The 26,648-nt window shown below is 38.5% G+C and overlaps 1 protein-coding gene and 1 long non-coding RNA gene across 5 annotated transcripts in view; one reads left to right on the forward strand and one right to left on the reverse strand.

The window, feature by feature from the left end:
• The window catches only part of CLPX (caseinolytic mitochondrial matrix peptidase chaperone subunit X), a 42,333-nt gene extending 23,357 nt beyond the window's left edge, over positions 1 to 18,976 (reverse strand). Inside the window, exons 1-3 of one of the 2 annotated variants that reach the window (XM_040492996.1) lie at positions 18,697 to 18,976; positions 7,750 to 7,910; positions 6,406 to 6,523 (exon numbers count right to left, since the gene is read on the reverse strand). In XM_040492996.1, the coding sequence (XP_040348930.1) occupies positions 6,406 to 6,523; positions 7,750 to 7,910; positions 18,697 to 18,778 (361 nt within the window). In that variant the 5' untranslated portion in view covers positions 18,779 to 18,976. Of the gene's footprint in view, positions 1 to 6,405; positions 6,524 to 7,749; positions 7,911 to 18,041; positions 18,157 to 18,696 lie in introns of those variants that run through there. The other variant, XM_040492995.1, reaches the window with a different exon arrangement.
• LOC121041849 (uncharacterized) overlaps positions 18,163 to 26,648 on the forward strand; it is a 65,678-nt gene continuing 57,192 nt past the window's right edge. Inside the window, exon 1 of one of the 3 annotated variants that reach the window (XR_005795869.1) lies at positions 18,163 to 18,338. This is a non-coding gene — a long non-coding RNA (uncharacterized LOC121041849). Of the gene's footprint in view, positions 18,339 to 19,104; positions 19,476 to 26,648 lie in introns of those variants that run through there. The other 2 variants (XR_005795867.1, XR_005795868.1) reach the window with 2 other exon arrangements.

Genomic DNA, 26,648 nt, shown 5'->3' on the forward strand with positions numbered 1-26,648 from the left:
GTGTATATAAACCACAATTTCTTTATCCATTCATCAGTTGATGGACATTTAGGCTCTTTCCATAATTTGGCTATTGTTGAGAGTGCTGCTATGAACATTGGGGTACAAGTGCCCCTATGCATCAGCACTCCTGTGTCCCTTGGATAAATTCCCAGCAGTCCTATGAGCATTTTTAAAACCATGATTTGGTAAACATAAAATTGTTTTATGCCTTCCTAGTTTTTATCTTTAACAACTCCACTAGTTCTTATTTCTTTAGCCTAAAAACCACTAAGAAACTAACAAAATAACATTCTCACTCATACTGACTTATAGATAATCATACAGCTTTTGAAAACAATAAAATAACAATTAAAAATGAGGGTAAAAAAAGTGTCTCAATTCCAATGCATCAGCTATAGAATAACCTATGTTAAACCCAAGTGGATTTTTTTTATCTCCTTTTAAAACACAGCTGCAGGATATATGTATATGGACATAAACTCTTAACCTTCTCTAAGCCTACCCCTACTAATGGTAAAGGTACCTTGGAAAGCAGCACAGAAGAGACTCTCACACAGATTACTAACAGATACAGAACAAAAGATACATAGGAATTAGTTACAGGTTGGTAGGTCTGGGTAATACATTTTTGTATTAACCTCTGTGTAATCTAACTAGAAAAACTGCAAAGAAGAATATTTAAATCTATGAGAATCTCTCTTATGGGAATAGTGTAACTACCTATTCATAGATAACAAGAAAAACTGTACTGGTAAGCACACCTAAATCTCACAAAATAATCTATATTAAAAAAAACCCAGACAATTAATTCCATATTTCAAAAATAAATCTAATTATTAATTCAATCTAATGCTTATTTGTCTATTCTTAAACACAAGGCCAATCAAAAATACGTCTGGATAAACTCTAGCAGCAAATTTTAAACTAGGAAAGAGATCATCCAAGTTTTCTTTGTATTAATCACCTATAAATGCTTACCTCAAGAAAAAGACCAAACTATTCCAAGTACCTTTGGTTTACACAAGCCCCAATACATTATCACCATTTCCCACCATTGGGAAAGATAGTCAATGGCCTTTACTCTAAAATGAAGCTTCATCTTACAATTGTTACTGATGGTCAACAGGGCAAGGATTAAAGGGCAGAGAATCCTCTGATCTAGTTCAGGCTGTTTGACAGGAAAATCTGGCCTGAGAACATAAGAACAAAATATTTCTCTAAAGAAATTAGGTCAAAGGGAAAGAGACTAAACACCAACAAATCTCATTCCTTTTTGCTTACCACAGATGAGTTATTTACATTCTATTTGAATATCACAATACCAATTTGACGATGGAACATGTTCAATGTATACCCAGGTTAATTTTATTTATCAAAATGCTGTCTCAGAAAAAAAAATAATAATACAAGCACTGCAATGCTTATTTTTTTACTCATACAGACAAGTGGCAAAATCTAATTTTGTTGAATTGTCAGGGAATAAACTTTCCTTTAAATGATTACTACAAGTATACTATATTCTTTTACATACAGAATACTAATCCCAGTAAACATGCCATGTATTATATGCCAACATGTATTATATGCCAACATGTATTATATGCCAACAATAGACTACCTCAGTAAAAACTCTCTCATATTTGTTGAAATGAAAGTTCTTCATGATTTCGAACATGTTTCAGGGCCCAACATTAAATCTCCAAACCAAACAGAAAAGTTTAATTCCTACTGTATTAAGACATGTAAGTACAGTAAGCCTTCAAAAAGTATTATATACATAAAAATAAAAACAACTAAAATAAATAAAAGTGGGGAGACTATTCACATTTGACAAGTTATTATTTAAATAGGCAAAAGAAAACTGAAGAACAATATACATTTGTCCTTATAATAAAATATTTCTTAGATATTATTCTTACTTCAATTCCTGATGACTTTCTATGCATTCATAATGCTATCTATAAAAATGGTATTTTATTTCCACAAAGTCAAACAAGAATAATACCACAGTAAGAGAACATAAAAATCCCTACATATACATGTGAGATGGAATATATACAGACAGGTCCATGAGCTAATAGTTCTTACACTTTGGGAAAAAATGACAATAAAAGTTATATGAAATTCAAATTTCAGTGTCTTTTTTTTTTTTAAATTTTTTTTTAACGTTTATTTATTTTTTTGGGACAGAGAGAGACAGAGCATGAACGGGGGAGGGGCAGAGAGAGAGGGAGACACAGAATCAGAAACAGGCTCCAGGCTCTGAGCCATCAGCCCAGAGCCCGACGCGGGGCTCGAACTCACGGACCGCGAGATCGTGACCTGGCTGAAGTTGGATGCTTAACCGACTGCGCCACCAGGCGCCCCTAAATTTCAGTGTCTTTATACAAAGTTTTATAGGAACACAGCGATCCTCATTTGTTTACATTGTCTATGATTGCTTTCTCCCCATAACAGCAAAGGAGAAGAGTTGCAACACTGACTACAGGGCCCACAAAGCCTAAAATATTTACTATTTGGCCTTTCATAATAAAAGTTTGTTGACTCCTGCTATACGGTATTTATAGGAAAGAACTACCCATAGAATGAAAGAATATGTTCGCAAATCATACATCTGGATAAAGGTCTAGTATTCAGAATATATAAAGAACTCTTTGTAACTTAACAACAAAAAGATAACCCAATTTAAAAATGGACAAAGGATTTAAACAGTCTTTTCTACAAGATGATACACAAATGGCCAATAAGCCCATGAAAAAACTGCTTAACATCTTTAGTCATTAGAGAAATGCAAATCGAAACCACAATGAGATGCCACTTTATATCTCTATGATGGTTGCAATAAAAAAGAGCAGTGTTAAAGAACATGTTGAGAAATTAGAACCCTCATACATTGCTAGTCAGGTTGTCAAATGGACAGAATAACATAGGTTATTCTATAGCTGATGTAAAGTTTGGTAGTTTCTTAAAAAACTAAACACAAACTTACCATTTCACTCAGCAATTCTACTCCTAAGCATATACCCAAGAAAAGTAAAAACATGTACACACAAAAACTGGTATACAAATGTTCACAGTAGCATTATTCATAGTAGTCAACAAGCAGCAACAGCTCAAATGTCCATCAATGATGAGTGGATACACAAGGAATACTATCAGCCACAAAAAGCAATGAAATACTGATACATAAGAGAACACAGATGAACCCTGGAAACCTGAAAGATGAAGGCAAAAGAAGCCAGCATATTGTATAATTCTATTTATATGAAATACCTGGAATAGACAAATCCATAAAGACAGCAAGTAGGTTTATGGTTGCCAGGGAGGGGAGGGAAAGGGGTAGAAAGTGACTACTTAAGGGGGATGGAGCTTCTCTTTAGGGTGACAAAAACGTTCTGGAATTAGATAGTAGTGATAGATCTAAAACTTGATGAATATACTAAAAACCCCTGAAATGTACACCTTAAAAGGAAAGGACTAGACCTGTATATATCAGCATACAACTCTAAAAAAATTGCTGACGCGAGGGGCACCTGGGTGGCTCAGTCGGTTGAGTGACCGACTTCAGCTCAGGTCATGATCTCACGGTTTGTGAGTTCGAGCCCCGCGTCGGGCTCTGTGCTGACAGCTTAGAGCCTGGAGCCTGCTTCGGATTCTGTGTCTCCCTCTCTCTCTGCCCCTCCCCCACTCATGCTCTATCTCTGTCTCAGAAATAAACATTAAAAAAAATTTTTTTTAAATTGCTGAGGCGAAATAAAATTGGTAAAAACATGAACAATTTGATACCATTTATGCTTTTTAAAAGTTACATGTTTGATGAAGACACATTGCAGAAATGTATCTTTAACTTTTACCTACAAAGTTCTACCTTTTTTTTTTATAAAGGAAGATACACACATACATTCCTCAGGTAATTAAAAATAATTAAAAATGACCAAAAAAAGTAGATAGTTATCTAAACATGCCATTCATGGGGTGCCTGGGTGCCTCAGTCGGTTGAGCATCCAATGGGCTCAGGTCATGATCTCACGGTTTGTGGGTTTGAGTGCTTGTGTCGGGCTCTGTGCTGACAGCTCAGAGTCTGGGGCCTGCTTCAGATTCTGTGTCTCCTCCTCTCTCTGCCCCTCCCATGCTCATGCTCTGACTCTCAATAATAAATAAACTTCAAAAAAAAAAAAAATCTAAACAGGCCATTCACAAAAGAACTACAAGTGACCAAAAAGCACATAAAAAGATGTTTATGAACCAGTAACTAAATAAATGCAGATGGCAAACAAAATGAATGGCCCAAGATTCAACAAAATTCTCCAATTTTCAGTGAGTAGACACAGAAGATCCTCAGCATCCAAAAGAGATGCATTCTGAAGAGACTTGTACTATGGGTGAATAAAACCAAGAGAGGAGGGCCTCATCTCACTGTTGAGGGCCTACCACTCCTATGGAGTAAAGTTCCAGAGGATAAGACAGTGTCATGTTCATCTCTGTTTATTTTCTGAGCCTGGCAGTGTCAGTCTCAACAGATATTTGCTTACTAAATTATTTATAAGGATCTACTCTTCTTTTACTCTTTTCTTCCCTATTCTCTACTTCCACATCCCCTCTCCCCAATTAGAATTCTCAAAGGAAACCACTTCAGCCCTAAGTTGATTAGATAATATTAAAAATCGTGTTTTCCACACTTGGTCTCATTGTTAAACATACATATTCTAGGATACCACCCAACATCTACAGAATCTTATCTCCAGGGAAGGAGAGAATCTGTATGTTCAAGAACCACCTTGGGGTGCCTGGGGGGCTCAGTGCCCAGCTGGCTCAGTTAAGCTAAGCATCTGACTCTTGATTTCAGCTCAGGTCATGATCTCAGGTTTGTGAGATTAAGCCTCACATTGGGCTTTGCATTGACAGTGAGGAGCCTACTTAGGATTCTCTCTCTCAAAAAAACCACAACCAACCACCCTCAATGATTAATACAACCTGTCAAGTTTTGAAAACACTGTGTAGAAGAAAAATAAATTTCATCTATCCCTAGAGAATTCCAGTTGGTAAAAATGTATGGAATAGGAACTTCTGAATAGCAAATCTTCACTGCTCTGTGACCCTGGATGAGTTACTTACACTTGCTAAAATCTTAGCTTCTTCACTAAGCTAAGAAAATGAGGATATGCTCTCTCCTGACAAAAGTAAGATTGTGAGAATAAAATTATATATACTGGCATTTATTAAATATTAGTTTCTTTCCTTTTCTACTCTAAGAAATTATTCTTTAAGTCTACAAAGATTGAAATCTTTCTCTGGAAAAAAAAAGAAAATTCTTGATTAAAAATGTATGCCAATAGGACATTGCCATTATGAACTGAGCAATTCTCAGACTCTCTAAAAGAATTTTATCGCTTCATACCAGATTTGTTAATAGCAAATGTTATTTAGAAGTTTTATCATCTAGTTCTACCACTTTCATTTTATGTTGCAACCAAATTAGTATTCATTCAGACTGATTCCTCTCTTTGATCTCTTATGAGGCAAAACCACAAAGAGAATCTCAAACATTCCACCTATAGAATGGAACGACTTTAAAAGTCTTTCCAAAAATTGTAAAAACATGCTACATATAGTACTTTCTCATACAGTGGCCAATTAGTATTAATAATAAACATAAAACTTAACTGAGATCTCAATATTTGGGATAGCATATAGAGAATCCTCTGCAGCTAATCATCAGAAACTGAAACTTCTGACAAATCTCACCAATGACCTTTTCAGTTTGACTATACAGAAAGGCTGACATGGTAGTGTAACATAATTTACTCTTGAATTACCATTACCTCTAATCATGTAGGAAATGAGTTGTTTGATTCATGAAACAAAAGATCTGTAGTAGCATCTTTGTATTTCAGAGAGTTACTGCTGACACTAACAGCAAAAGTGGGACTGTTGATTTCTTCCTTCTCTCAGTGTCTGAATCATTAATAATTATCACACACTTTATAGAATTAAGGGTTTAGTTCCTCTGGTTCCTCAGCGAGGGAAAACACCTTAATATTTGAATGACCGACCTCTCCAGCTATATGAGATGCTCAACAGGTATTTGAAGAATAGAGTAATAACAGAATAAATACGCCTTGGTTCTCCTATAGCTCAAATTTGAACACTCACAAAATCCAAATTTGAAATAAACACACACATGGAAAATAAAGAAATAAATAGTTTTCTTAAATTATTTCTTATACCACATTGCAAAGTATTACCAGTTATGGGGATTTTTAGTATCTGGTGAACATAAGGGAGAATCATGTTAAGTTCAGGAAGAACATAACTCTGGTTTATGTAATTTACACATTTCTATGCAATTTGTGATTTGTAGAAAAGGTAAGGAAGAAAAACAACAGAGGAAGTAATACTTACACACGAAGGTCTCTACATGAGTGCACAAGTCGCCACATTTAGGACAACGCAGCTGGTTTCCACCTTTCCCTGAACTCCCAGAGCCTGATTTTTTACTGTTTCCCTCACTTGCTGATTTCTAATGTTCATACAGGAGAAAAAAAGAGTGTCAATTATTACTTTCAGGCAACCAATTTATAGGTAAGTTAAATATAAGCATGTTAGCTTGTAATTAATCTTATAATTTTTATAATTTCTAGAGTGGAATTATTAGTATTATTTATAACTCTATTACTAGTATCAAAAGATCCATTTACCACAAAAACAAAACCAGTTCTGGTAAACACATGTATTTATCTGTAGTCCTGCTTTACATGGTATGAGCCAGCATATATAATAAACAGCTTTCTTTCCATGACTCAATCAACACTAGGAAAAAAAGTTACTACAGGTAAAATACATTTCAGTGAAACTGTATCAGGAGCTACTATCATGACAAGTAGTGATTCATAACTTTCTTCAATCTCTAAAATGGGGATTTTCTCATCTCTAAAATGGGGATAATTTTACCTACTTTAGAGAGTCATTGTTAGGATTAAGTGTGGATATCAAAGCACCTAGCATTTTGTCTTATATATAACATTAGCTCAAGTGTTAGTGAAATTCACATAATGAAAAAAATTGATAATAATTCCTTGATCCAATACAATCACTGATCATCTACTTGCTAGCTACAGAGTAGCCCAACATTAAGTTGTAGAGATACCCAAAATTTTTAGGTAGAGAATGAGGTGGGGTTTATACTATCATGAATTGTTAAGAGTTGTGAAAAAGACGGCTATTCCTAATTTAATCCTACAGACTGCATAGATTTAAAAAAAAATTTTTTTTCAACGTTTATTTATTTTTTTGGGGACAGAGAGAGACAGAGCATGAACGGGGGAGGGGCAGAGAGAGAGGGAGACACAGAATCGGAAACAGGCTCCAGGCTCTGAGCCATCAGCCCAGAGCCTGACGCGGGGCTCGAACTCACGGACCGCGAGATCGTGACCTGGCTGAAGTCGGACGCTTAACCGACTGCGCCATCCAGGCGCCCCCAGACTGCATAGATTTAATGAAGCTTCTTAATACTTTGGAGTGTTAAGAATTTTAGTTAATGCTAAGTGCAATACTTATATAACTAATTTATGGTTGAAACTAAAACACAAAATACAATTACATAAAATTCTTCACCTGATTTTATATATTTCACATTTCCTACAGAAAACATATAAACCAATGGAATAGAGAAAACTATTATTACATTTAATTGTTTGAAGGAAGGAACTCAAAAAATATGTATATATTCCAATAAAGATAAGATACCTTATTTCCATCTCCAGAGCCATCTTTACTTATCCCATCTTTTGATGCAAAGTATGCTGGTGTTTCCGTAAAGGTTCGAAAGGGAGCTCTTCGTAGAATCTGAGTTTCAAAGGTCCCGAGCCTTCCTAAAACAGGTATATGAATGCGACCACAAGATATACCTAGAAATACAATGAGATTTATTAGTCTACACATCAAACATTAACATGCCTTCAGTAAATCCCCTGAAAACAAAAATTCCTTAAGTATAAAGGTTGAAAAAACTGTCGTTTTCACAGAGGTGTAACAAAATGGTAAATGGTGACATCATCAGAGGCAAAGCCCCTTTAAAAATAGGCCAGACCTGGGCCTCTGGTAAATAAAGATGTTTCTTTCTGGGCCTGTCCTTTGATAGTGAGGAAAGACCATTTGGGTTATTGCAATGAGTGGCTCTTTGAAAGTGTGAGAGATGAGGGGCGCCTGGGTGGCGCAGTCGGTTAAGCGTCCCACTTCAGCCAGGTCACGATCTCGCGGTCCGTGAGTTCGAGCCCCGCGTCAGGCTCTGGGCTGATGGCTTGGAGCCTGGAGCTTGTTTCCGATTCTGTGTCTCCCTCTCTCTCTGCCCCTCCCCTGTTCATGCTCTGTCTCTCTCTGTCCCAAAAATAAATAAAAACGTTGGGAAAAAAAAAAAAGTGTGAGAGATGAGCAGTTCAACATCTGCCTAATCTGTAGGGGAAAAAGGCCATTTACACCCTATATTCTAATTCTTCTTTTATTATTTCTATCAGTGAGAATAAGCAATTGACATAAACACATGTGTTTTAATGAAACATTTCAATCCTATAAAAATTTTAGTAAACACTATAACCACTATCTTGCTTTCAAATATTTTAACCTTTACCATGTATTTTTTTAAATTTTTAATGTTTATTTATTTATTTTGAGGGAGAAAGAGCGTGAGCAGGGGAGGGGCAGAGAGAGGAGAGAGAATCCCAAGCAGGCTCCACACTGTCAGTGCAAAGCCTGATGTGGGACTTGAACTCACAAAGTGTGAGATCATGACCTGAACTGAAATCAAGAGTTGGATGCTCAACTGAATGAGCCACCCAGGTGCCCCTTACCATATTTGAAGTTAAGATTATTAAAAAGGATATAGGTTAACCCCTGACTTATGTGGCAGACTTTTTCTGTAAAGCACCGGGATGGTAAATATTTTCAGCTTTCTGGGCCATCTAGTCTCAGTTCCAACTACTCTGTCTGTAACATGAAAACAAACAAACAATATGTAAACAAATGGGTGTGGCCAGACTTGGTCCATCAAAAGATCACTGTTGGCTGAACCCTGTTTTTTTTTCTCATATAAATACAAAATAAACTCCTAAATAAACTATAGTCAATGGCAAAAGAGCCATAATGTAAGGCAGCATTTCCCAAGTTGGTCTTTAAAAGAGTGTTCCCTACACAAGAAAATCAAATGATCTTAGATCAAACAAAATTCCACAGATTCAGTACTGAATATTGTAGGGCTACTCAGAACCCTGCATAAGTTAACATACATTAGTGAATTATAATGAATCGCCAAAGAAAGAAGTTTTCCAGCAGTTTATCACAGCCATTAGGAGGTGATAACAAAAAGGGGGAAGGGCATTAATACTTAAATAAATTTAAGAAACTGATTTTATCTCCCTCGTTTTGTTCCCTGCAAAATTCTCAACCCAGGCTTTAAATTCTTATTTCTTTACAAGTTAGGGCTTTTAAGAGATCATGCACATATGCATGTACTATATCCAAACACAAAAATTGGTTTATTTATTTATTTATTTTTATTTTTTATTTTTTTTATTTTTTTATATATGAAATTTATTGTCAAATTGGTTTCCATACAACACCCAGTGCTCATCCCAAAAGGTGCCCTCCTCAATACCCATCACCCACCCTCTCCTCCCTCCCACCCCCCCAAAAATTGGTTTAAAATTACATCCTTTTAACAACTCAAAAGCAATTGTTTAGTTATATAACTGACTGACTTTAATAACTCCAGTTTTCCAAAACATTTGTGTACACTGTTAGAACTAGTTTCTAACAAAAATAAAAACATCAAACTTAACAGGAAAGATACAAAGTTTCTCATCTCTACAGAATTCACAAACACTAAAAAAGGAATAAGATTTATGACACTCTAGTCCCTAATCCATAGACTGTAAAATGCTGCTAAATGCTAATTAAGCTAATTAGTGCTGATCAATTAATGCTTAATTAATGGATATCAATATTAAAATACATTTGATGTTTTTCTTCTAAGTGATGTTTTCAAAAGACATTTCAAACTTTCTCAAGCATAACATTTGCCATTTTTTTGCAGTAAATGATAGCTATTACTCTCATTAGAATGAGATTTAAAGTAGTTCATGAATTTTAAGCCAAACATTAATGATTTTCAAAGGACATAATATGATTAAACATAATATGGTTTAATATGTCAATCTAAAAAGCAAATCTAGAAAAGCAATGGGGGAAAGTGATAGATGAAATGAAGAATAGAGAAACTTGAGGTGCCTGGATGACCTCAGTCAGTTAAGCATCCAACTCTTTGGTCATGATCTCACAGTTTGTGAGATTCTCTGTCTCCCTCTCTCTCTCTGCCCATCCCCACTCACACTGTTTCTGTCTTTCTCTAAATAAAAAAATACGAAATTTAATGGATGTTAAGACTAGGTGATGGGTATTTGGGTGTCCCTCGTACCATTTTGCATGTTTTAAAACATCCATAAATTAAAATGAATGGTAGCATAATAAAATAATTTACTATAATCTATGTAACAAGTATAACTTTTTAATCAAACCATTACAACGTATTCCCAAAAAAAAAACTACAGTTACAACAAGCTTTATATCAGACTATGTACTTGGATACATAGAATAAAACTTAACCTTCAAGTATCACACACAGTGTATTAATTCCCATTTACAATAAAATACATCTTTTGGGGCGCCTGAGTGGCTCAGTCGGTTAAGCGTCCGACTTCAGCTCAGGTCACGATCTCCCGGTCCATGGGTTTGAGCCCCGCGTTGGGCTCTGGGCTGATGGCTCAGAGCCTGGAGCCTGCTTCAGATTCTGTGTCTCCCTCTCTCTCTGCCCCTCCCCCGTTCATGCTCTGTCTCTCTCTGTCTCAAAAATAAATAAACGTTAAAAAAAAAATTAAAATACATCTTTTAAAATTGTGTTTAACAATTTATCATAGCTAATATTATTAGAAAATAAGCTGAAAATAAATTATCTTCAAAAATTTAAGAGAAATAAAAATTACGAACAAGAACCTTTCAAAGTCTACTTATTCTGAATAGAAAGAAAAATAAGTCCTTCACTTAAATAACTTACCAAGTAACATATAAAACCAATGCAATCATACAGTTACCATAAAAAAATACCGTCTGAAAAACATGTTCATGTCATTTAAATTTCTAAATTTGAGAATTTCTTGGCTGGCTCTGATGCAGTTTTAACATTCTATGCATAGCACGGATTGCAAGGGGTATTCCCTGGTTCTGACTCAGAAGGTTGCAGGTGGGATCCAATAAAGCATTTCTTTTTTTGTTTTGTTTATTTTTGAGAGAGCGAGAGCAAGAGCGAGAGACAGAGTGCACTGTGCACAAGCAGGGGAGGGGCAGAGAGAGAGAGAGACAGAGCCAGAGAGCCAGAATCCAAAACAGGCTCCAGGCTCCAAGCTCTAAGCAGAGTTTAATGCCAGGTTCAAACTCACAAACTGTGAGATCATGAACTGAGACAAAGTTGGACACTTAACTAACTGACTGAGCCATCCAGGTTGTCCCCAAGAATGCATTTCTTTTCTTTTTTTTTTTTTAAAGCAGGATAAATTATTTTCTTTTAGCAGGGGCAGGGAAGCAGCAAAGGGAGAGGGAGGGGAAAAGAAAGAGAAAAAGAGACAGAGAGAAAGAGAGAGAGAGAGAATCTTAAGCAGGCTCCATGCTCAGTGAAGAGCCTGACACAGGGCTCAGTCCCATGACCCTAGGAGCATAACTTGAGGCAAAATCAAGAGTCAGAAGCTCCATCCACCAAGCCACCCAGGTGCCCCCCACCCCCACCAAGAATGCATTTCCAACAAAATGCCAGGTTATACTGATGATGTTGGTCTGGGACCACACTTTTTAAACTACTGTATTGAACAGTATAAACGATTAGTAACTCACCAATCCTCTAAAATCTTCACAGAAATCACTGTAACAACCTAACCAGGATTTTTAAATCCTTTTTATGCCATGAACCCCTTTGGGAGTCTGGTGAAGGGTACGGATGGACCCCTTCTCAGAATGTTTATAAATGTATAGAATAAAATACATAACAAAGGAAACCAACTGTATTGAAGTAGTTATCAAAATATTTTAAAAAAAAAAATTTTTTTTTTCAACATTTATTTATTTTTTGGGACAGAGAGAGACAGAGCATGAACGGGGGAGGGGCAGAGAGAGAGGGAGACACAGAATCGGAAACAGGCTCCAGGCTCTGAGTCATCAGCCCAGAGCCCGACGCGGGGCTCGAACTCCCGGACCGCGAGATCGTGACATGCCTGAAGTCGGATGCTTAACCGACTGCGCCACCCAGGCGCCCCCAAAATATTTTTAAAATATGCTTCTTGCCAACATCATACTTAATTGGTGGAAAATGGAGAGCTTTTCCTCTGAGGTCAGGGGGAAGATAAGGATGTCCACTCTCACCACTTTTATTTAACATAGTACTGGAAGTCCTAGCCACAGCAATTAGACAAAATAAAGAAGATAAGGCATCCATGTTGGTAAAAAAGAAGTAAAACTCTACTTGTAGATGACATGTATAGTACATGTAGAAAACCCTAAAGATTCCACCGTAAAACTACCAGAACTGATAAATGAATTCAGTAAAGTCACAGGATACAAAGCAATGTACAGAAATCTGTTGCATTCCATATACACCAAAAAAGTGAAACAACAGGAAGAGAAATTAAGGAAACAATCCCATTTACAATTGCACCATAAACAATAAAATATCTAGGAATAAACTTAACTAAAGAGGTGAAAGAAAGACCTGTATGCTGAAAACTATAAAACGCTGATGAAAGAAATTCAAGACGATGTGAAGATATGGAAAGACATTCCATGTTCATGGGCTGGAAGACAAATATTGTTAAAATGTCCATACTATCCAAAGCAATCTACAGATTTAATGCAATCCCTATGAAAATACCAACAGCATTTTTCAAGTAACTAGAATAAACAATCCTAAAATTTGTATGAAACCACCAAAGACCTCAAATACCTAAAGCAATCTTTAAAAAGAAAACTGGAAAGATCACAATTCCAGACTTCAAGTTATATTACAAAGCCGCAGTAATTAAAACAGTATGGTATGGGCATAAAAATAGACACATAGGTCAATAAAACAGAAAGAAAAACCTAGAAATAAACCCAAAATTATATGGTCGATTAATCTTCAACAAAGCAGGAATGAATGCACAATGGGAAAAAGTCTCTTCAACTGTCAACATCCCAAAGGGTGTTGGGAAAACTGGACAGCCACATGCAAAAGAATGAAACTGGATCACTTTCTTTCACCACACACAAAAATAAACTCAAAATGGATTAAAGACCTAAATGTGAAACCTGAAATCATAAAAAAATCCTTGAAGACAGCACAAGCAGTAATTTCTCAGACATCAGCCATAGCAATATTTTTCTAGATAGGTCTTCTGAGGCAAGGAAAACAAAAGCAAAAAATAAACTATTGGGTCTACAACAAAATAAAAAGTTTCTGCACAGCAAAGGAAACAGTCAATGGCAACCCACTGAATGGGAGACAACATTTGCAAATGATATATCCAATAAAGGGTTAGTATCCAAAATATATAAAGAACTAATACAACTAAACACCCAAAAACCAATCCAATTAAAAAATGGACAGAAGACTTGAACAGACATTTCTCCAAAGAAGACATCCAGATGACCCAACGGGCAAATGCTAAGATGTTTAACATCAGTCATCTTTAGGAAAATACAGATCAAAACTACAATGAGATATCACCTCACACCTGTCAGATTAGCTAAAATCAACAACATAAAAAACAACAAGCATTGGCAAGGATGTGGAACAAAAGAAACCCTATTGCATTGTTCGTGGGAATGCAAGCAAGTGCAGCTACTGTGGAAAACAGTATGATGTTCCTCACAACATTAAAAATAGAACTACCCTATCATCCAGTACCAAGTACTACTGGGTATTTACCCAAATAATACAAAGTCACTAATTCAAAAGGATACACCCCTATGTTTATTGCAATATTATTTACCAAAGTATGGGAGCAGTCCAAGTGTTTATCGATAGATGAATGGATAAAGAAGAGATGATACACACACACACACACACACACACAATCACTCATTCAACCATAAAAAAGAATGAAATCTTGCCATTTGCAAAGACATGGATAGAACTAGAAAGTATTAGGGCACCAGGTGACTCAGTGGGTTAAGCATCCGACTCTAGATTTTGGCTCAGGTCATGATCTCATGGCTTGAGCCCTGTATTGGGCTCTGTGTTGACAGCACAGAGCCTGCTTGGGATTCTCTCTCCTTTTCTCCCTGCCCCTTGCCCTCTTGCTCACTCACTTGCTCTCTCTCTCAAAATAAATGTTAAAAACAAAAAACAAACAAACAAAAAAAACCTAGAGAGTATTAAGCTAAGCAAAATAAGTCAGTCAGATCACACCATATGATTTCACTCATGTGGAATTTAAGAAACAAATGAGCAAAGGAAAAAGAAAGAGAGAGAGAGAAACAAAGAAACAGACTCTTAAATATAGAGAACAAAACTGATGGTTACTAGAGGGGAGGTGGGTGAGAGGATTGGTGAAACAGGTGTTGGGGGTTAAAGAGTACACTTATGATGGAAAAAAATAATAATAAAATAAAAAATAAAATAAAATATGCTTTTTAATTAACATAATTAAATAAGATTTAAAAGCTTTTTAAATAACTACCATGATTTCAAAGTAGTAAAAAGTATAAACGATTTTTTGAGATATGAACAACTGTAGCATGACACAAAAATATTTGTGATTTTGATTGGTAACAAATTCATAGATACTGCTAATACTACTGGGGGTTGTTGCCTACGTTCAAAATTGAAGGAAATGCTACATTTCAGTTAGTGATTAGTGAAAATAAAGTTACAGGAACTTCTGAATTCTATCCCTGGACACTCTGGAGGCCTGTGAACTTCAGGTGAAGAACCCCTACAAAAGCCAAAAAGGGAAGTATTTCTGAAAAGTATATTTCGAAAGAATACTTGGCAGCAACAAGAGAAGACAGTTAAAAGCTAAACCATTTAGAAAGCTTTTGTCATACGGATAAAACTTTGAGTTTTAGATCTGCTTTAAAAAGAAACAGCAGAATAAGGTACCTTGATTTTAGAGCTATTAAGAACTAGCAGAGTAATTTATTCAACTTTTAAATATTTGAATTTCTATATTCAATCTTAAACCAAGCTTTCTCTAAAACATAAATGATTCAGCTTAAAAGATAAACTAATCTTTAAATTTTAGAAACTAACGAAAAATTTTAAATTATCATCTCTCTCTAGTGACAATATTTAAGTGTATAACAATCGATGAAATGGCAAATCAAGTTAAAGGCTTGCTTAACCACCTAGCCTCTAAAGACCTCTAACAAAAATTGGAAAAAAATTTCAACAAAAACAAACAATGCCAATCAACTTAGTAGATGCTTACTGCTTTTATTAGTCTTAAAAATTCAATTTATGCCCATTATTGTTTCCTGAATTCTGAATACTTTTTAATAAAGAAAAATACCATCACTCCTATAATAGCTTTCCTCAAGTTTAAAAATGTTTCATGGGTTTTCAGCAAGGCTAGTCTGCTGGTCTGAAGAGGAATATGCCAAGAAAAGAGAAATGTTTATCAAGAAATAGTTTGCGATTCCAGAAATAAAGATTCTCTAACATTTATTCTAATTTGTATTGTATTTAAATAACGAGACTTAAAATCTAGCTAAAACCTGTTAAGATAGGCACATTATGCAACTATCATGAAAATTATGATGGGCACCAACATGTATGAACATCTTCACATTTACACCCTCATGAGGTGACACCCTTTCACTGGACATGAACTTAAAGGAGCCAAAAATCAAGGGAATTACAGGTGATTCCACAATTCTCACAGCCAAATTCAGACCAAGTACTGTCATTCAGTTTCGTTAATGGAATCAAGCATTCCTGAATGCACATATTTAGAATGTTAATTGTTCTGTATGCAAAGCACATTTAAAATACGTATGTATTTACACATATGTACAAAAATAGATAACAAATTGAAAAATACCAGCAATTTGGGTAGAAAAAAAATATTTAAAATTTCTCCTTTACTACAAGTTTCACTCAAAGAGCATAGTGTGAAAAAACACATTAAATAGGATACACATAGCCCACCAGGAAAAGAAAACAGATCCAGTATCTAGTATGACAATTTACCAAATTTTTCTTCAAACTACCATTTAAAATTTTTATTTATGGGGGCCTGGGTGGCTCAGTCAGTTAAGTGTCTGACTTTGGCTAAGGTCATGCTCTCTTGGTTCGTGAGTTCAAGCCCCGCATCAGGCTCTCCGCTGTCAGAGCAGAGCCCACTTAGGATCCTGTTTCTCTCCCTCTCTGCCCCTCCCCTGCGCGTGCTCATGCTCCCTCTCTCTCAAAATAAATAAACATTAAAAAAAAGATTCTGTATTTTAAAAAAGAAAAAATAAAAATTTTATTATTTTTTTAAATGTTTATTTTTGAGAGAGACTGCACATGAGCAAGCGGGGAAGGGGCAGAGAGAGAGGTAAAGAGAGAATCCCAAGCAGGTTCCAAGCTGTCAGGGCTTCAGCACAGAGTCCAACTCAGGGCTCCATCTCAAGATCATGACCTAAGCCAAAATCAAGAGTTGTATGCTTAAGGGACTGAGCCACCCAGGGGCCATCCATTTAAAAATGTTAAAGTCTAACATGACAGACAGAGATAGAGAATAGCATTATATTTCAAGAGAGCTCTGAAATCTTTTTATTCTTACTTCATTGTATAATTTCTTGTTGAGACTATTTTGATTAAATTTTTTGTTTATGGATATTTTTGAAATTCTTAACTTTATGTTTATAAGAATAATAAACTAACTGAAGTTCAATTCTGATTTTTCTCTTTTGCCCCTTTTCCTCTTTTCAAGAATCCTAAATAAAAATAACCTTTCCGGAGTTTTTTAAGTCCTTAAAAAAATCTCTATATTGAAGACTAGTGTATAATCTTAGAGTTTCTACTACGGAAAAGAAACATTTTGTGTAATGAAGCCTTAAGAAAGTCTTAAATTGATGTGAAAACCAAGCTGTTTCACTGTCATGTAAAAATATTTACTTCTATAATGATATGAGGTTATGTCCCGTGTTTTAAGCTTAATTTACTCATTTACAGTAAAAATGGTTTGATCACTTCTGAAAACTTACGGCAAACTTATAGTAACAAATAATAATACCTAAATAAGCCATTAATTTGTGTTGCTTCACCTAATGATTCATTAAAATTTTAAATCACCACACACCGCCTATGATTCATAGTTTTACCGGAAAATTGATTGAAACAGATGAAGAACTGTGTCAAAGAAGCCTTCTCTGCCCAAAGAGAACACACACCTTTTTCCCAACTCCTAGAAATGATATTATTCTTTGTGTGCTCCAGTAGATTTACACTTGCAGTTGAGGACTTACTCACTCTATCTCCAGCACCACAACAGGGCTCAGCACACATTAGGCCCTCAAAAAAAGACGTCAAATAAGTGAATTTCAATGTCACTTTCACATGTTTCCAACTCAAATTCCTGGAGTTCAGGTTTAACAATGTCTTGAGACTAAATTCACTCCTTTACATTTAAGTATCACTTTATAAATGCTGCCCACATTACTTCATTTCATCCCTCTTTGTGAAATAAACTGTCGAAAGAGATACCTTAAGTATACGGTAGGAGCTTTTATAATTAACCTAAAATACAGGAAAAGGGGGGCTTTTTTTATTTATTTAGTTGACAAGTCAAAATAAAATAACAGAAACCAGCCTGTAGTCTGACACTTAAAGATTTGGGGGAAGAGGAAAATGGTTTCTGTTCCGGAATCCCTTGACTGGTATGACACTCTTTTTCACAGCTCCTGATAAACAAAGTAAAGGTAAACAAGCGCCATCCTTAAAACTATCTCAGTCAAGTTGGGAAAACCGGCAAACGACCAACCGAGACATTGAAGTACTTCAAAAACAACTTCTACGAGAATTTCTCCACCCCGGCCGCTTCCCTGCGGGCCGCGAGGTTCTCCCGGCTCCGGGAGGGCCATGAGCCCCGCTTATGCCCCGGTGGAAGCGGCCGCACAATGACAGTGACACCGTGGGTCTCTCGCGGCCTGCATCTGGGGCAGCTGGCTCCGCGCCCTGAAGGGGGGCTTCAACAGTAGCAGCCCCTCCCCCGGGCCCTTCCGGGAGCCCCCGACAGGCCGGAAAGGAACCCGACCCGGCTCCGGAGGAAAAGCCGAAGGTAGGGAAGGCGGCAGTGCCCGGCAGACCTGAGTAGGGTGTGGGGCACTTTTTAACGAAAGGAGCATTTTGTGCCTCTTCCAGGCTTTCTGCTAAGTGAGCACATTCCGGCTCCAAAGTCAAGAGGCCTGAACGCGCGCGGGCGGGCGAGCAGAAGGGGTCTACTTCAAATTTGAGAAACAGATGCTCCAGAGGTTGGCAGAACCCCATCCTAAAGTGGGGGAGGGGGGTGCCAGGAGAAACGCCGCGCATCCCATCACACCCTCAAGGCATGGTACACCTCTTGCCCTCCCCGGGATCCCCACCCCCGGCCGGTACACTCCTGGGCCATTGGCTCACGTGAGGGACTACTTCGTTACCTCTCTGCGCGGAGGCGAGCGAGGAGGTGATGAGCCGCGCGGCGGCGGCGGCGCCGCAACTACAAGCGCCGCAGCCGGACATCTGCGCTGGGCCTAGGCTGGGGCTTTAGCCCCCTGCTGCCCTCCGGTCTCAGCGGCCCGACTCCTATTCGCAGGGCGCGCTGACTTGGCTCCGGACCCTCCCGCCGGCCCCCAGACTCAGTGCAGAGTTCACCGCCTGGGAGCCAGGCCTTCGCGCTCTCGGTGCCCGACTGCCGTCTACTCTGTAGACACTTAACCCCCCTCCCTCCCTCCCCTTCTCTTACCCTCACCCCCTCCGCCTACCGAGCCCGGGGAGCGTGCGCGCGCCTGCGTCCTAGGCCTAGGGAGGGGGTGTGGGCGCGCTCTGCGTATACGTGGGTGATACGCCGAAGAGCGGAGAGGGGAGGGGGGCGGTAACCTGGGCGCCAATGAGCACGCTACAGCGTACGGCCGACCCCCACTGGGATAACTACAATTCCCGACGTGCAATGCTTCCGGAAGCCCCTTATCCTATCATCGAAAAGTGCTACAGATGCGGGGAGATGCGTGCCGGGAGTTGTAGTCCCAACTCCTGGCAACTTTCGGTTTGTGGCGGGGAAGGTCATAATGAGACCTGTTGGTGGCTTAGTTGGCCGCCGGACTCTTTAAAATCCTTTGGCTGCTGCTGGACGCTTCAAATTGAAAAAGTTTCTTCCACCGGCGATTCCACATCTTCTCTACCTTATCTTCTTAGTTTCCTCACTTACAACGTGGAAGAGGTATTTTTACTTAGTTCCCCGAACAAGAGCTGTTGGCAGACAGCTCTCTTTCCTTGTTCTCTCAAACCAAGTGGTAACTCTTCCAGCTGTTATTAGTCCCTGGATGCTTAGTGATCCTTTGTCGGTTCCCTTAAGGACTTAAGCTGATCACACCCTAGTAAATCGTTTTCTGTTAACCTTTGAGCGTCTGCAGGGCTGATTCCTCTCCGGACAGCTGAAGCAGGTGTACAAGGTGGAAGATGGTGACAAATGAATCTGACTCTACATTTTGGTTGGCACCAGACTAGTTACTTTGTAAGATTTTGTGAATATTTGCTAAGATTTTTGGTAACTCCAAAGCTCAGGAAAATTGCCATGTGCGCTTGGATGCCTTTAGTTCTGAGCTTAGGTGAAGGGAGCGGGGTGGGGGGCAGGGAGAAAAGGGACAAGTCCAGTCACACAAGTTATCTAGCCCTCATTATTCTTGGATCAGAGAAATGTAGCATCTGGTTCCCTGGGTCTGGCCATGAGAAGGGGCGTTGGCCTTGGCCCAGGCCACACGTGTTCTGTGTTTTTCTCTCGCAGGGAGTTGACTCCTGTTATCTTTTCAACTTAAAGTGGTAGAGACCAGAAGGTAGCGCAGGTATTCCTTAGCTGCCTCTATTAATAGAATTTCAAGAGAGGAGAGACTCTAAAGTTTCCTCAATCCAGTATTTTCAAACTGTGTTCCTAAAATCCCTCAGAAGCCATAGCTCTGTGGTGGGGGTGAGGAGACTTTTAAAAGGGTGGACCTCTTTTGTCACCTTCTCCATGCCACCCTTACATCAATCAGAGCGGCTCTGTTTTTATCTATTTCATTTATTGGGGTTTTGTTCGAAGACAGAATTATTATGCTTAATTTTCTTTTGTTTTGTTTTGTTTTGTTTTGTTTTTTACATTTATTCATTTTTGAGAGACAGAGTGTGAACAGGGGAGGGGCAGAGAGAGAATACACACAGAACCCGAAGCAGGCCATCAGCAAAGCCCGTCGCGGGGCTTAAACCCACAACTGTGAGATCCTGACCTGAGCGAAGTCAGACGCTTAACCGACTGAGCCACTCAGGCGCCCCCAGAATTGTTCTGCTTTAAAACCGTGTTAGGGAGGGGCGCCTGGGTGGCGCAGTCGGTTAAGCGTCCGACTTCAGCCAGGTCACGATCTCGTGGTCCGTGAGTTCGAGCCCCGAGTCAGGCTCTGGGCTGATGGCTCAGAGCCTGGAGCCTGTTTCCGATTCTGTGTCTCCCTCTCTCTCTGCCCCTCCCCCGTTCATGCTCTGTCTCTCTCTGTCCCAAAAATAAATAAACGTTGGGGAAAAAAAAAAAAAACGTGTTCGGGAAACCAATTTGACAATAAATTTAATATTAAATAAATAAATAAATAAATAACAGTGTTCAAAAACCATTGATTCTAGTACAAAGCTCTTTTAGCAAGGAGCTAACTAGGTCACATTGACCCTAACACCCAATTTAAATTCCTTTCATCCCACCCCACTTCTATTTCAATTATATGCAATTTCCTTCTTATACAAATAAAGAAGTTTTTCCTAAAACGCATAGGTTGGGTGCCCAGGTGGCTCAGTTGGTTAAGCATCCAATTTCAGCTTAGGTCTTGATCTCATGGTTCCTGAGTTCGAGCCCTGCATCAGGCTCCACACTGACAGTGCAGAGCCTGCTTGGGATTCTCTTTTTCTCTCTCTCTGCCCCTCACCCACTTGCACATGCTCTTTCTCCAAATAAATAAATAAATAAATAAGCTTTTAATAAAAAAAACCTATAGATTGCAAGGGGCACCTAGGTGGCTCAGTTAGTTGAGCATCCTACTCTTGATTTTGGCTCAGGTCATGATCCCAGGGTTGTGGGATCAAGCCCTGCTTCAGGCTCCGTGCTGAACATGGAGCCTGCTCAAGATTCTCTCCCTCTGCCCCCTCACCTACTCGTGCTCTCTCTCTCTCAAATTAAAAAAAAATATGTAAAAATAAATAAATAAATAAATAAATAAATAAATAAATAAATGGGGGAAAAAAGGAAAAAAAAGTTAAAGCCTATAGATTGCAAGCTGAATAAAAGCATAGCTCAGGTTTACCTGAGGCTTTCCTTTCTCTGACTCTTGAGAAATTTGAATTCAACAAATATTTATTGAACACCAATTATATGCCAGGCACTGAGGAAATAGCACTGAATCAAAGAAAATGTTTCTCTCATGGAGCTTCCATTCTAGTGGGGGAAAGATAAGATAGACAGTAAGCATGTAAAACAAAAACATAGGCTACTGGTATGACAGGAATATCCTTACGTTGTTGTGTCATGTATCCTTATATTATTACCAGAATGATGAAGCATTTAATTTTATTTATGGATTGCTGTTTTGTGTTTAGCCTGTATTCCCAACTGGACTTGGAGCTCTTTGAAGGCAGGTATTTCATTATATACTTGGGCTAAATACACAGTAGAAAATCAGTAAGTACTTGACTAAATACTCCTCTTCCAACAGTGCTTTTGCTTGGCAGAAACCTGGGGTGGTGTTTTTAGAAAATCCTACATATAATCAGAGCAAATTATAGTTGACAAAGAGGTGTTAATGGATACAAATGCAAATTTATACAATGGTTAATCCAACTGATGAGTGTCCCAGAAGGAATTCCTAGGAGATGCCTGATTAGCAGCACATAGACTTTGCCCTAGAAAGTGCAAAACAAAGAGAGCTGTACCCAACTCAGTTTAACTTTTTCTTAGCAATGTGAACAAGGGTCATATGGCTTTGGTACCAGACTGGTGATATTTTCATCACACGGACAACATGAATTTGGTAGTTTGGTGCATCATCCCAATTCGGTGCTCGGTGGGACAGAACATACATGGATTATTAGGAACAGCTCCCAACAAGCATGGATTGGGACACTAACTTTGTGCTAGGCTCTTTAATGGTGTAAGTCTTACAGCAGTGTTTAGATTGAGGAATTTGTACCATGGGGATACACCAAAACTTCCCATTTGGTATTGGAGCACAGAAGGTTGTCAAGTTTAAATAAAATAACATCTATTTGGGAAAGGGTTCAAACGTAAAGGACCATTCTTTAGGAACTACTTTGCTGTTTGATAAAGGAGCGTATTCCATTTTATAAGTGTACATTCCCTGACCTGAAATTCACACGTTGGGACAGTGTTCTTGCTCCAAGGTGTGGCCAGGTAGCTAAAAGATGGAGCAGACATAGCTGTCTGGGCAAAGAGCAATGAGGCTCCAGAGGCACATTAAGACCTCCTCTCTCACTTGGCACTATGTGGACAACCCCTGCTCAGGTTACTCTCAGGTCATTCCTCCACATTCTGGATTTGGAAGCACAGAGTGAGACTTTCCCTGTGATAAAATGGATCCTCAACTAGGAATGTGATATCATTGCAGAGTCACATCTTACCAGCTTTTTGGAACAAAATACTTCCATATCACGTCTACTTTCAACTCTTTTCTGACAGGTTAATGATACTTAAAAAAGAAAGTGCAATTTTCCAGCTCAAATAGTTTCATTCAAGTAGCTGACTCCTTATCCTGAGTTATTTACCTTTTATAACCTACATAGCTGAAAGCACATAACTTTTTATGTCTGCATTTTATATAAAATTCTTTTTTTTCTCTTTTATATTTGATCCTACCTGCCAGGACTTTGAACATTGTGAGTTGCTAAGTGAAAAAGATTTTTATAGGTTAGAGTCAGCGAGTCATCCAATTTAGCACTGGATTTTTCAGATGAGGAAACAGGCCTATAAAAAGTCAGGGACTCATCTGACGTCACATAATGAGTCTAAACAGAGAGAGAAATAGAGTCCAAGTCTCCTGATTTCATTTTATTTTTAAGTTTATTTATTTTCAGAGAAAGGGAGAGAAAGCAAGCATAAGTGGGGGGAGGGGCTGAGAGAGGCAGGGAGAGAGAAACTCCCAAGCAGGCTCTGTGGAACCCAAGCCTGACGCATGGTCTGATCCTATGAACCGTGACCTGAGCAGAAATCCAGAGTTGCCTAACCCACCAAGCCACCCAGGTGCCCCAAGTCTTCTGATTTTAAAACTGTGTTCCTCAGTCATCACTTCTTAAACCAAAGACTCTTTGATAAACATCAAAATCTCACCTTCTCCACCAGAGATTCTGGTACAGCCTCTGAGAGAGCCGTGATTCTTTTGGGAATCACTGTATCTTCCGAATAAAGACATTTCTTTTTAATTTTTTTAATGTTTATTTTATTTTTATTTTTTAAATGTACACCCAAATTCGTTAGCATATAGTGCAACAATGATTTCAGGAGTAGATTCCTTGATGCCCCTTACTCATTTAGCCCATCTCCCCTCCCACAACCCTTCCAGTAACCCTCTGTTTGTTCTTCATATTAAAGAGTCTCTTATGTTTTGTTCCCCTCCCTGTTTTTATATTACTTTTGCTTCCCTTACCTTGTGTTCATCTGTTCTGTGTCTTAAAGTTGTCATATGAGTGAAGCCCTATGATATCTGTCTTTCTCTGACTAATTTCGCTTAGCGTAATACTCTAATTCCATCCACGTAGTTGCAAATGGCAAGATTTCATTCTTTTTGATTGCCAAGTAATACTCCATTGTATATATATACCACATCTTCTTTATCCATTCATCCATCAATGGACATTTAGGCTCTTTCCATACTTTGGCTAATGTTTATTTTAGAGAGAGAGAGAGCACGAGCAGGGGAGGGGCAGAGAGAAAGGGAGACATAGAATCCAAGCAGACTCCAGGCTGTCAGCACAGAGCCTGATGCGGGGTTCGAACTCATGAACTGTGAGATCATGATGTGAGTTGAAGTCGGATGCTTAACCGACTGAGCCACCAAGGTGCCCCTGAATAAAGACATTTCTTTTACGTGGCTGGACACTGATCCTTCAGATTAGCAGACATTGATACTACCAGGCAGGTAACAAGAACTCAACAATTATATTTAAAAAAATAAGGACAAAAAATAAAGTGGGGTTTATGCTTGTAGGTAGTTTGGGACTCAAAATAATACTAACAACATTGTGTAGAACTCTACAAAGTTACTTCCCACCTACTTTCTCATCTGATTTTCATAGCAACACAGTAAAGTATTGTTATTATCTGCGTTCTGGTCTTGGCAGCTGAGAAAATTAAGACATAGAGGGTTTAAAAACACTTGTCCAAGGTCACAGCAGAACCAGGACTCTCACCCTAATCTCCACGAGTGTTTCTGTTACTTGCCTGTATCCTCTTACAAAATCTGATAAGATTTAAGGGGTCAGCAGAGTCTCCCCTCCCTACCCAGAGATATCTCACATCAGGGACTAAGAAGCTGCCATTCCATGAAGGCAGTGATCCCCCATCCTTCCTTCTCTTAAGAACGACCTGGGTATTTGTTAAAATATATGTAGGCTCCTCCCCTAAAGGTTTTGATAAAATAGTCTGTAGTGGGGCTCAGGAATCTATCTTTTTTAAAGATTTTTTTTAAGTTTATTTATTTATTTTGAGAGAAAATGAGTGGAGGAGGGGCAGAGAGAGAGAGTCACTGAGGATCCAAAGTGAGCTCCGTGCTGACAGCAGAGAGCCCAATGCGGGGCTTGAACTAATAAATTGTGAGATCATGACCTAAGCTGAAGTTGGACGCTTAACTGACTGAGCCACCCAGGCACCCCTCAGAAATCTATTTTTATTGCTAGAATCATGAGATGCTAAGGTTTATTTGCAGAAATGAATAAAGTGCACTTGCACTGTGGTGGTAGAAACCTGTGCCTTTATTTCTTATTGTCTCTTTTTTAGGTTCTCTCCAGTTGCCACCATTTTTCCCCTCAGGGAGCAGCTGCCCAGCCTTGATATTGTAGGGAGACCAAGGGGTCTATAGGAGGGTGCTCACCATTCTCCTGGGCCTGCCCTTGGGGGCCGGCCGGTAATGACTTCAGATAGCACAAGGCCCCTTTTGTCCTTGATTAGAGGACAGTCCTTTATCCTGATGTTCAGGAAGATGGTCAGCAGGTGGCACTAACTCACCAAAGTTTCCCTCTTTGAATCTATAGGGTAGAAGGGGTGAGGGTGAGGGGAGTGTTCTTAAAGCTAATCTTTTGGAACTTTTGGTGTACCAAATCGTGAAGACAGTGCCAAGAAATCCTTGTTTAGTATTTTCTAAAGGGCAAAGATGTCAGAGGGAGAAGGACTGGTGATTCCAGCTGGGTTACTTAACAGCTGTGTGACTTCTGGCAAGTTACTGAGCTTTATAAGCCTGTTTTTTTTTTTTTTTTTTTTTTTTTAAACTATAAATTGGATGCTCTTGACTTCCTGGGTTAAATGTGAGGAATAAATGATTCTTTGACCTGTAGTACATAGTAGGTACTTAATAAATAATAAATATCTTTTTTACTGTGCAATGCTGTAATTTAGGGCTTTCCTTTTATGCCTGTAAAAAATCTTTTAGTTGTGTTTCTTAGCCAGTTTGTTGATGGCCTCACCCTACTCCATTATACCTCAGTGTTGTAAGGAGCTTGCTTGATTTCAAATGAAAAACTGAAAGACAATTTAAATAAAGACTTGGGGGAAAAAAGGAAAAACTGAAAGAGAGAGGTGAAAGAGGAAGTAGACCCTTGGTTTATAAGTCCTTTTCAGTTTGCAATTAACGTACATTAGGCATAATATTAGATAATAAAAGTGATATTTACTTCAGTAACAATTGTAATCATTTATTATTTTCAAGCAGTATTTATTTATACACAAGCAGCCACTAGGCTTTGTGTGTAAAGTAGTAAATTAGTAATTGGTAAATTAGTCAATACTGAGGAAATGAGGAAAAAAGGCTTTGAGTCACCAAAATAAATGTTGCAAAGCTGGCACATCAAAGTTCATGTGCTTTGCTCATACCCAGGCATTCAGGATTTCACTTTGAGTCTGTTTATTCTTTTTTTTTTTTAAACATTTGTTTTGTTTATTTATTTTTGAGAGAGAGAGAGAGAGAGACAGAGCATGAGCAGGGGAGGGGCAGAGAGAAGATGGAGACAGCATCCGAAACAGGTTCCAGGCTCTGAGCTGTCAGCACAGAGCCCAACGCAGGGCTCAAACTCGCAGACCGCGAGATCATGACCTGAGCCGGAGTCGGACACTCAACTGACTGAGCCACCCAGGAGCCTGAGTCTGTTTTATTCATTT

This window comes from Herpailurus yagouaroundi, unplaced genomic scaffold (assembly GCF_014898765.1).
Source record: "Herpailurus yagouaroundi ecotype Mexico unplaced genomic scaffold, PumYag 184, whole genome shotgun sequence".
Classification (NCBI taxonomy): domain Eukaryota; kingdom Metazoa; phylum Chordata; class Mammalia; order Carnivora; family Felidae; genus Herpailurus; species Herpailurus yagouaroundi.